General features: G+C 39.2%; 1 protein-coding gene across 2 annotated transcripts in view; it reads right to left on the bottom strand.

The window, feature by feature from the left end:
• Positions 1–3,678: 3,678 nt before the first annotated feature.
• The window catches only part of tbcelb (tubulin folding cofactor E-like b), a 10,940-nt gene continuing 2,280 nt past the window's right edge, over positions 3,679–12,338 (bottom strand). For both annotated transcript variants that reach the window (XM_014003971.1, XM_014003972.1), the window contains exons 4-8: positions 11,514–11,695; positions 11,154–11,410; positions 10,349–10,475; positions 10,155–10,271; positions 3,679–7,598 (exon numbers count right to left, since the gene is read on the bottom strand). In XM_014003971.1, coding sequence (XP_013859425.1) covers positions 7,253–7,598; positions 10,155–10,271; positions 10,349–10,475; positions 11,154–11,410; positions 11,514–11,695 — 1,029 coding nt within the window. In that variant the 3' untranslated portion in view covers positions 3,679–7,252. The remainder of the gene's footprint in view (positions 7,599–10,154; positions 10,272–10,348; positions 10,476–11,153; positions 11,411–11,513; positions 11,696–12,338) is intronic.

The raw sequence follows: 12,338 nt of genomic DNA, 5'->3' as shown, positions 1-12,338 counted from the left end.
TCCTGGAAATGATAAGAAGGAAATGGACAAATGTCTGCAGAAATGTTTTTAATTGAGAGAGAGGAGGAATGTTTTGGTACAAAGAGGCTCTCATGTGGGAGGAATGCAATCCTTTTTGGCAGGATCTGTCATTAATGCCAGCAAGGTGCCAAATGATGACAAAATATGTCTTTGACAGAGAATTTGGTGGGAAACACAAAGGCTTTTATTAGTTTTGGAATGATGRCATTTAAACAGACCTCCTTAAAGGRCTAGTATGGAAAAAATATGAACAATTAGTATCTTACCTGTTGTAGACGGCTCTTTAAAGGATCTCAGTTTGAAAAGTTTAATTCTGAACTGACTGATGAGCTAATAGCTAGTCAGAGTGCATTGCTTTTGCCTTTAGACAATATTAAATTCAGATTGTTCATTTGAATGCTATTTTGGTTGCTTAAATCAAGAGTTCTCAAGCCATTTGGGTCTCGGGACTCCTTACAAGGGCAAAAAAATTCAAGGGACCCCTCATAAACCCCCTGTTGTTTCAAAATATAATTTACTGTCATTTCAACCCCTRAATGCGATGGGAATATRTATTTTTAYTAAGTTTATCATGTTTGTTTTATCTGTTCATTGTTCTCCATGAATTTTTAAAAATATAAACCAAATTAACAATTTAGTGAAATTTTTTTGAGGACCCCCAAGATGCTGTACCTCTCRCGGACCCCTGGGGGTTCTGGGAACCCAGTTTGAGAACCTCTGGCTTAAATAATRCGTCAAACTCAAGGTCTGTGGGCAAAATGTGGCTTGGGAGCTTAAAAGATGCATTAATGTCTTTAAAAAACCTGCTTTAAAGCCAGCATAAACTAAATCTATGATGCATGCCAATTATTTTACAGAAAAATGACGGCATCCCACCACTAAGTAGAGGTGCACAGGCTTCAAAAGTAGTCATCAGACAATGTAAGTCTGTAAAATCTCCATKTCGCTGCATTTTCAATGACTACTTTTGCTGGAGCCAAGTTGTACTGAGAAGTAGGAATTTCCCATTTACAGGTCGTGACTTATACTGTAGTGGGAATTCCCTGTCTGAAAAAGGGAGAGTTTAGAAAAAGACAGCATCTACTCACCTCATCTCAACAGTCAGTAAAGCTCTCTTATACTTTTACCAGTTTTTCTATATTATTTATTTCACATTTAGTCAGTGGTACACGTAGTACTTTTCAGTGTTTAGAAGAGTATGTGTTAAAACATTGTTTCCATGCAGGAAATACCATGTAGAGCTCAGTTATTTGCTTGTGATGCTYGGGAACGTGAAGTTTCATGTTTCGTTGAAGTTAAACACAAAACGTTTAAGTTTATTACAACGGACTTTTTGAGGGCCACCAAAATGCTTGTAACCCTTGGTAAAAATTTGTTTGACATCCCTTCCTTAAATTATGGACTGCAGTCCAAACCTTTCCAGACTAAAATCAGTGGTAAATTTCAGTCGATGCATTAAATTACTTGCACTTTTTCTAGCATTTACGGTAATCTGTTTTAAGTAACTAGTATTTTATGATAATTGCTTCGTTTCTCTGGTCCTCAGGTTGGCAGCTTCTGTTTCTGTGTCTCGGTGTGGGCCATGGAGAGTGGTTTGTCAAAAGGATGTGGGCCAGGTCTGGCAATGACGATCCTGTTTTCAAGATGGCATGCCATAACTGGCCCAGCTGTGGTTTGGTTTATGTGGTGCAGGCCCATGCATGGGCCATCATTCTTTGCGGTATCTGGGTTAAGTGTTAGAAMGTTTAGTGYATTGTTTGGGCCAGAAATGGGCCATACAATTTATGCTATGTGGGTAAYCCAATCTCTGATTTGTCATCAGATTTGCATAAGGTTGAGAAAACTCAGGGCATCGAAGGACAGACCCACTCTGTGGCCTTATACTGGCTAAAACTAAGATCACACACACTGAAACCTTCCTTTATAAGTGTGACACCAGGTAGAGTTTCGACATTAACATGAGCCACTTTGGACACTTTGAGTACCCCTTTCTTAATTAGCAACGGCYTCGTTTACAAAGTTACACAAGACACTTAATTTACATAGATGCTGGAGAGATTTCACAAACAAATCTCAGTGGGACGCATGCTGATGGGGTCTGGGAAGGAGAGGGCAGTCAGTTGGGTCTTTGTTGCCGGAGGACAGTGGAAGTAACTGGAGAGGTAAGGAGCAGGACGTGTGAAAAGCTCCAGRATCGAGGGCTGACCCCGGGGTCACATTAGGCAGCAAGAAGAGTCTCTGCAGAGGCAGGTTTTCAGATCTCCCCTGTCTTGTTGTGTAAATGTTCACATACTCCTCACCAATCTGTGAAAGCCAAGAGAAGAATCTCGTTTCACTTCTTRACCCRATGACTCAGCCTTACTTATTCCCTYCAAAAGACAGCAATGTCTCGATTCTCTGGACCTGCATGCAGAGATTTTTCAGGTTTGCACTTTTAAAGCATTATGTTGAGTCAATCCTAATTAAACCCTAACCTAATTAATCAAAAATAACCAAAGTAACTGGAATTTATTCTCAAGATGCCACAAACGCCTGAACAAACCGAAGCTTCAAACMCCCTGAAATGAAAGCTATTTTGAAGGATAAGTGATGGAACTGACCAACTCTTCAAGGATAGCTTAAAAAGCAAAGTTAGGGATTTATCCATTCCACACAAAGGGTGTAGGTATCAAGTGTTGGGCCACTCTGTTAAATAAATGTCATGACATTTGTTGTAAACCCCAYGGTGGCGCTAGATGCTTGGGAATTTGAGGACAATCACAGCTGCCAATTAAAAGAAAGAAAGGACTTGTATTTAGTCGGACAACATTCAGGAATAAATTTAACCGAAACAGACCAGAAATGTTACAAAGATGAATTTTTTTTTGTGTTGAATGCCTCCTTAGCACCCAACCCTTAAAGAGAGGATCCTTAAAAGTTGTTAAGGGGTGGGTGGCACGGATATCCCACACAGGATTAGAGCCGATGGAAGAGAAGGAGGGGAGGGTGAAGGGAATGGCCCAGAAACACAACACCCMCTGACACGTATGGAATGAACTCTCTGCAGCTCGACTGAAAGAGAAAGAGAGAAGGTCTGCAGAATTACATCTCTTCCACGGCCAAGCATTCAGYCTGCGAATCAGAGCGGTGCGTGTTGACCACTTGTACATTCTGCTCGTAACACGAGAGATGTCCAGTTCAGTCAAAATGTTGAAGCGGGCCGCTGAACATGGAAGCAAAGACCTGAGCTGTCCGAGATCAAGAACCCAGCAGCTCCTGTTATGTCTAAGAACCAAGTGAAGTTTTATATTCAGTACTGTATATATAAAACCCCTAGATTTACAGCATTTCGGCTATAAAAGTGTTGTTAATTAATTACTTTGGACTAAAAAAAGCAATCAACGAAATTAATGTTGCTCAAATTGTTCTTTGATTGACGCACAGTACAGTGACTGAGGTAGGTTCAAAAACAGCCAGAGCTCATGTTAAACCAAAAATAAACTCGCCCATACAAGGTCTTGTAATCCACTTTGATTATAAAATTCAGTCAAAACAAACATATCGACAAAGATCCTGATTAACAGTTTCTAAAGTTTTGGCCACAAAACTAAATGAACACATACAAAATATTCTCACGGATCATTGCATTAAAAAAAAAAACCTAACTGAAACAGTGACTCCGGTTTTTAAAGTTTATTTAGGAGAAGTGAAAGCACGTTTACACAGTACAGGTATAGAAACAGCATCATTATTTCAAGAAACCAACCTGAAATTAAAGTGACAAGAGCAATAGAAACTGAAAACATATGATATAAGTGAAAAACACACCGTAATTCAGACATCACAAGGCAAACTGTATTATAGGTCAAGTTTTATTTTTTGATTTGAAAAATGTTCTTATTTGGTGTTTCTAAAAACTGAAGTGTGAATGACTGGTAATATTTCATATTTAAAATAAAAATGACAAATGCCCATAAACAACACAACCTCCCTGAAATGACACAAATTACATACAACAAATTAAAACAAAGAATTTCCAGCCTTGCAAACCAGCCAAACAACTCACAGCAATAAAAACAACCCCCCCCCCMCCCCCCCAAAAAAAACTAATTTCCTGTGCACACACTCATCATGAGATATTATACACAGATCAATAAAACATGATAAGATGTCTCCAGTTATTTGCTACACAATGTGTTAAAGCAACAATCAAAATATCAAAAACAACAAACAAAAACACCCAAATATTTAACGGAATCAGCCAAAAAGAGCCTGATTTCTGCTAAGGATGTAAAGAAATTCAGCTCTTTCAAAAAAGCTTGAGCTTAAATTTGCTCCAATACGCCAGTGCTAACATTAGCATTAGTTAACAGTTTAGAGTCACCAAACTGTTGAGCGAATACTGTAGTTATATGTATTCACAGCTCCATAGAAAGCTCACCCCTCGTATATCTTTTGCAACAACTCGATCTTGACATCAATGTCTTACCAAATAAAAGCGGTCATCCCTATGTTTAACGGTACATATATTCCTTGGTACACCCATGTTAAAGATTATAGGTTCCCATGTAATTAAGCAACAACCATGTCCAGGGAATGCAGATGGTTCCCCAGACACCCCTATGTTTCCTGGTACTGTAACTATGTTCTTCAGAATCTCTATGTTCCCTCCAGTGCACCCATCCCAATGTTTACCAGACTTTCATTATTAATCATGGGAGAAAATAAGTACCGCGGAACAGAAGGTGCCAGGAGACAGAGATATTAGGGAACATAATTACTGAGGAACAGAGGGACTGGGGAACAGAATTACTAGAGAACATAGGTACTGGGGTGCTAAATTATTGGAGAACATAGGTTAGCGGAACAGAGGTACCAGGAAACATAAGTACAGGGGAGCAGAGGTTATCGGGGAACAAAGGTACAAGGGAACAGAGGTTATCTGGGAACAGAGGTACTAGGGAACACAGGCACCATGGAACAGAGATTATCTGGGGAACAAAGGTACCACTGAACATAAATTATTGGGGAACAGAAGTACTAGGGAACATAGATACTGGGGGACATAAGTACGGGGGAACAGAGATTTTTGGGGAACAGAGGGACTGGGGAACATGGGGAAGGTATGGACCCAAATTGAACTCGGAGGAACTGCACAGTAACTTATGTAACACTATATTTGGTTGATTTTACAACACTGAGTTGTAAAGCGGGTGCTAATTAGAGGGAAGTTTTAAAAAAGCCAAATTCATCATCTTAAAGTTTTAAAAGGACGTTTATTCAATGCTTCAGAGCTCCGAGTGTTGGTAGGTGGTAAAATAGAGACGCACTGTGGTGAATCGGTGAGAAATCTTTTGGTTGAACCTGTTCTAACCTAAACACAGCGGAAGTCTCAATGACACAGCAGCCGGTGTCTAGTTCCCATACAGAAAGGGTCTCAACGCTTCTCAGCTGCTTGTGCAGGGAGACAGAGCCGCTACCATTCATGAGCTCAACAGACAGAAGACCTGCTGTAACTCGATCGGTGACCAGTCTCCGTTTCTGTCCCAGACCCAAAGCTACCCTCGGACTTGTCTCGCCTTTYGCAGGCGGCGTTTTGACGAAACGGTAACCCTAAACACACGGCATTTCTCCACCGGCTCCGGTGGTTACCCCAGGATATTTACCCTGGAGTCACGTGAAACTATCTGATCTGGGTAACAAGAGGAATTAAGGGCAGATTTGTTCCTCGAGTATGAATTAAATTTTTTTAAAAAGGAACAATTTGAATCTAAACCTGCTCAAAAAGAGGCGCTCTTGCGACTGCTATAGCTGATAAAAGATCAATAAAAAATAAAATAAACCTACTTGTTCTTGCTCTAAACTTTATAGTCTCAGTTTTTTGGTATCCAATTTTTACTTCAAGTTTGAACATTTATACTATTAAATGTTATATTATAATCTATAAATGTTTTATTTACATATACTAATATTTATATCCATCTTCTTTAACTGACACTATCCTTATATATACTATACTTATACTATATGTACTATATATGTATATATAGACTTTTAAACCTATAGTTTAAAATCCGCAACCACATAACAAACCTGCTTGTGTGAATTTTAGCAAAATATCTCACAAACCAGTGGATGAAAATTCATGAAATACTCGGAGAAACTAGTTTATCTCTTTTAAGGTTGACCTCATTCAAGATGGCTGGATAGTAGACCTTAGCAGACACAAAAATGGCTACAACTCAGTCAGCTTTACAGCTATCAAGCTAAAGTTTGGCGTGGTAGTAGCTGAGAGTCACCTCCCAAAAAAACCCCACCTCAGACACTAACAGATCATGGTGGCATTTTAAAGGTTTGGCTTGCAGAGCAGCGGGCAATCGTTTACTAAATGCTACTTTTATTTTTAAGTGGTTTAACAATCCAAGCACTTGGCATATTTTATTGGTAATTATGGCAGCTATTTTTTCATTAAAAACAACAATCAACAAAGAATRTTGACTTGTTTAATATTTCATATTATTGAGATATAAATGGACGTCTTAATTTAATGTGGTGCCTAAACTCTACCTAATCACTTTGATGAACGAAAATGTGTGTCCCAACGCCATTTTTTTTTATTTGGCACCTTGTTTTTCTCCTAAATGTGTGATGAAAGTACTATTAATTAAGACTAAATGTTTTATTTGATCCATGTTGATATATCGATTTAACTTTGAGGAAGATATTTTAGGAATAGCACAACAATTTCACTAAATTTAATTGATTTTTTTGTGTTTTTTCCAAACAGTGTGTTCTTTTACGAGACCATGTTGTTTCCTGCWAATTAAAACATACATCTTTTAATATGTAACTTAAAAGAGTTAAAAAGCACCTGTTTAYATGGTTTGGTTTCTCTTTGGCACCATTGAAGCCACACATTGAACATTTTAAAGGAGCCCCTACATTTGCCCTCATTGCTTTTATTCCTGACGTTATTTCTGTTTTAGTCTCACCTTTCATTGGACCTAAACCCTAAAAAGTCAAAATTTCAAGTGTGTACATTTAAAACTGTGAATGAAGGTAAACAAGCTTCAATGTGCAAATGTACTATTGCATATATATAAAATATTGTACACCGGACGTAAAACCTTATTACATTCGAGATTAAAACACYTTTTTTGTGTACTAATACCCAAGTTTAAGCTTAGTAACCAGTACGTGTTCATTTATTTCAAAAAATTTTCACTAATTCAGAACTAAAGAGCCTCCTTACTCAAAGATCTGAGGAGCTGCAGCGGTCCTTGACTCTAGGCACCACCAGGATCTCGTCTCCGTCCCGGATGCCRTAGGAGTGAAGCGCCCTGAAGCCGCACTTCAGCTCCTCTGGTCCACGCACCGAACACATCTCTCTGTCGATGTGGAACAGCCTGATGCCGTTGGTGGGCAGCTGCAGCAGGGCCTTCAGGTGCTTCTTCAGGTCACCCACCGTCTGCTCCAGGCGGAGGCTGATGGGCTCCACCCGGTCGCCCCAGCGGACGTCCACCACGGTGGAGCGGGGAGTCAGGTCCACCTCCGCCAACGGAGCCAACTGACCGTACTTTGACACGAGAACCTGGTACCTGGAGAAGAGCAGAGTCGTGGTTTAGCTCGTGGAAATAATAATAATAAAAAAATTAATTTAAAATGGAATGGTCAACCACTGCGTAAAGTATGCTATCAAGGCTAGAATTTGTGCCGCCATCTTGGTAGGTAACAATTGAATGCCTCATAGTAGTATAGTAAACAAACAACAACAAAAAAATAGCTATGTAATATTAGGGTAAATGATCTTTTTTTCCTCTAATTTATAGGCCTGAAACTGTGAAACTAAACATGCTGATTTAATAAAAGACTAAAACTAATTCAATTATTCAATTTACCCTCTGGTAAGTTTTGTTTCCAGGTAACAGGTGAGTGGAAATGTACTTTTCGAGTGGTAGAGAAAGAAATAAAACTTCTGCCTCTCGCTTGCCCGTGAGAAAGCCTTCAGCCACCTCAGGGGGATCGCACGCTCGAGATAAGAACCCCGGGAACAATTAAATAAAATCCAGGAGAAAAGGGACCGTGCTTTCAAGGCGACTGGAACAGCTGGGCCAATCGAAGCAATTTGACTTTCCTTTCTAAAAGCCGATCCGCCTCCCAGAAGGAGTTTTCTGGCCGGAAGCCTGCAGACCACTGTGGGAATTCTCCTCYGAGGCCAAAGTGCACAAAGTGCCATTCTTAGAGAAGTCATTAAGTAACAATAMGATTCTTCGGCTAGGTGCAGGTGAAATCAACATTACATTTGTTTGAAATGAACTAAACTAAAAGGCATTCCTTCTCTTTTCTTGCAGTTCACCCTCTTTGCTGACTCAGCATTATTATCTTCCTGTTTGTAGTTTTATCTGCATTTTTTTTGTTTTTTCATGTCATTTTTGTGCACTTTAATCATTCCTACATCTAATTATTCCACCTGAGTGCTGTTAGCACATTGCAACATTTTTTTCCTGTAACTTTAATACTTTTTTTTAAAATTTACCTTGGTTTAAAATTAAGTTTCCCAAATTAAAACAGTGATGTTTTTTAATTCCTTCAACTTTTATGTTTTTATGCTACTTTTAGCTACTGTTCTGCCCTTTTTATCTACCATTCTATTACAAATAACCTTTAATAACTACTAGCTTTTAGCTAATGTTCTGCTATGTTTAGCTGACATTCTGTTCCTTTTGGCTTTTGGTTTTGCTACTATGAGGTCTGAGCTACTATTTGCTACTTTAAGCTTTACAGTCCTTCTATTATGACCTTTTAGCTACTGTCCTGCTAGCTTTAGCTTCTTTCTAATTTGCTCCTCTTAGCCTCAACTAGCATTTTGCTACTTTCCCCCAACTTTTAACATTTAAGATACTGTTAAGTTCCCTGGCTAGTTTATTATTATTTTTTTTATTATTTTTAGTTGTTTGTTAGCAATTTGCTACTTTTAGTTCTTGTTTTCTTTAAATATTTAAAATACAAATTAGCTCCTTTTACCTAGTCATTTACTACTTTATCTACTTTCCTGTTTTCTTTTAGCATTTGAAATATAATTTTGCTCCTTTTAGCTAATCTTTTCCTACTTTTAGCTACTTTCATTTTTTTAGTGTTTAAAATACAGTTTAACTCCTTTCAGCTAGTCTTTTACTACCTTTGGCTACTTTTAGTTCCTGTTTTCTTTTAGCATTTAAAATATAATTTAGCTCCTTTTAGCTAAACTTTTAGGATTTTGCTAACAAATTGCTAATTTTAACCAGTCTTTTGCAGATTTTAGCTTGTAGCATTTGCCTCTTTTTTAGCACCCATTCTGCTGCCTCTAACATCTTTGCTTTAATGTTGACAGCTCAGTTTAGCTTTATCATCAAACATCATGCAGCACCAAACATTTTGCATTCTCACATGGAATGTTTTTTTAATTTTTTTGTTTCTGTATTTTTCTAAATTGCAAAGTTTCTTTTAAAACAAATTAAAGTTGGTTGTTTCGTCTTTAAAGGTTCATTTGAGAGGCTGTGACCCTGAAATCTACGGCCCCGTCCGACAGGAAAGAGGATATCTGTGTGTTCGCCGCTAACTGAGTGTGTCCGACACGCCCCCACGCGCAGTCACGGTGTTCCTTGAACTCTGACCTCCTCTGAGAATCAGAAACGACAAACACCAGCATTTATTTTAGTGCGAAAGAGCGACATGAARATAAAACACAGGGATAAAAGGAAGTTGAAGATTATCTGTGATAACTAAAGTAAAACCCTCAAAAAATCAATCTGTCAGGTAAATGTTTGAGGCTGACAGCGTAGGTGTGTACATAAAGACAAAAAAAAAAATCTACCTGCTACTTGATGGATCGGTTTTCCAATCGGAGAATTCCCGGCACAAAGGGTTCATTGAGCAGCGAGAGACTGGAGGTATTGTCCCCTAAAGGTTAGTTTCCCCGAGTCAGGGACCAGACCTTCCAATAGAAACACTCCTACAGTCCAGGTTAAGTGGAATTCAGCCGACGACGAGTGAAATTATCTGAACATGGTGAGCCCAAAAAAAAAAAAAAAACCCTCCACAGATCTGTAGCTACGTTCCTAACACGATCAGGCAGGGTGGACCTTTACAYTTTAAAGTGATGGAGATGAGCCTACCTCTGAGGGCGTTCCTGCTCCGGACAGTCTTGGTAATACCGGATGAAGAACCTCTCTGCATCTTCTCTCTCTCCGTCAGAAACGGCGCTCCCGTTCAAAAACATGACAGATGGCAGCCTGGAAGCAGGAGGTCATTAAATATGGAGGTAAATGAATGTTTAATTAAAAAAGCAGTGCCGTATGATGTCCCTTACTGCGCTAAAAGGAGGCTCCGTCTCTCCTGGCTGCTGTAAGACTGCAGTAAGGGAATCCCCTGTGCTTTGACTTCCTCGAGTTTAGGAAAGAAATTCAGTCTTTCGATGTCTTCCCATTTACTGAGACCTGAATAAAAACATAAAACAACACAACGAGTTTGAGTTCTACTGACAAATATTTATTTGTTTTAGATCATGCACTCAGTGAACTTTAAAGGGCATTAATATTAGGGGTGTAAGAAAATATCAATACAATGAAATATTGCGATATGTCAGTTCCTAATGCTGTATTGATTTTTAATTGCGGCTTAAAATGTAAACTTTCATGCCAGCAGTTCATTCTTTTGTTGTAATTTAATCACTAAATGGCAGCTGTCAGCCCGCCATTTGTCCCCTCCACTCCTAAAGAGTTTAACGCTAACTCAAACATTAGCATTGTGATTAATCATAAAACAAACTGAGTTTTTTTAATTAGATTTTTTTAGAAAACAATGCCAATATATCATGATATATCATATTATGACTTCTGTGTCATGATATGTATCATATCAACAAATTCTTGCCAATACACATCATTTTTTGCTGCACAGTCTTGCTAGTAGTATTCCTAAATGTGTACCTCCATATCATCAGAGAGGCAGGCTTTTTCAGATAACAGGATAAACTGTATTTTTTTCCTCTTGGTTTCCGTCGTTTCCAAAAAAGCCTCAAATTTTCCATTTTAAATTCAGTTTACTATGATAAAAATGACCCTTCCTCACATTAAAAGAAAAAAATGTGCTAACCCGTTCTCTCCGATCCAAACCTGAGTTGTTGAGGTTGATGCTGCGCAGGTTGGGGAACAGGTGCTCCAGGGTCTCCTTGGTGTCCTCCACAGAGTTCACACTGTTCTTGGCCAGGACCAGCGTGCTCAGGCCGGGGTACAGCCGCCCGAACTTCCTGACCTCGGCCCAGTCCTGCAGCTGGTTGTCGGTGATCTGCAGCAGGCTCAGGGACGGGCAGGACGTCTGGGACTCAGACACGGTGTTGTAGCCGTTCAGGCAGAGGAAAAGCTCCTTCAGCCTGGAGGTGATGGAGCGGAGGAGAAAAATAAAACCAAATCAGCTTCTTTAAAAAAAAAACACATACAGGGTATTTTAGCTTTAAACAATGAGGAATCACTCACTGTGGCGTGTGCCGAGTGAGCGTGTGCACCGTGTCCCAGCTGACTTGTGTGTTGATGAGGACGAGTCGTCGGACCCGGGAGAAGACGTCGGCCATGCTGGGCTGCAGCTGCACGCCGCTCAGAGGGTTCATGCTCAGATTGAGGAAGTTCAGACGAGGGATGCTGGAGACGATGGTACCAATCTGAGGACGCAAAAAAAAAAGGTAGTTGGATGATTTATTTTAATAAAACGTATAAACCTGCCAGTCTTTGGGTCGGAACAGGCTGCTATGAAAGGTGGGTGATCATGTAACTGGACGTGTTTGTCTGTTTGAATGAAAGTGATTGAACAAAAACAACTGACTTACTCCAGGAGACAAAATAGATCAAGATGGCCGCCACAGCTGACTGACCTCAGCAAACACAAACAAGGTYGTAAACATAGAGGTGCATAATGACAACTAGAGTGAGACTAAACCACGTGACTCTGATCTACTGTAGCAGCTACATCGCAGAACAGAACGGTCAAGAGTCTAAATTTATTATTACTGCTCATGTTGGCTACTTAAATTATAAAAACTAATAATATTTTAGAGCGTATATAAGCCATCTAATGTTTGTAAAAATGCCATAAAGCTGTGTGAGTTTCAGATGAACCAACAGAAGGGAAACAGTAMGCAAATTTTATCTTATCTAAATGTGCTAGTGATTTGAGCRGAACTGAAGCTAATAATGTAGCAGTTTAAATTAAAATAAGCTTATAAAGCTGATGTAATCACTGTTAATTACTGAACTGGTTAGCAGATATTAGCTTCTGTAGCTTATTTTGTTATACAGAGAGTAGCA

Source organism: Austrofundulus limnaeus, unplaced genomic scaffold (genome assembly GCF_001266775.1).
Source record: "Austrofundulus limnaeus strain Quisiro unplaced genomic scaffold, Austrofundulus_limnaeus-1.0 Scaffold21, whole genome shotgun sequence".
NCBI classification, from domain to species: Eukaryota; Metazoa; Chordata; class Actinopteri; order Cyprinodontiformes; family Rivulidae; genus Austrofundulus; species Austrofundulus limnaeus.
This window is presented reverse-complemented; position numbering and strand designations above follow the sequence as displayed.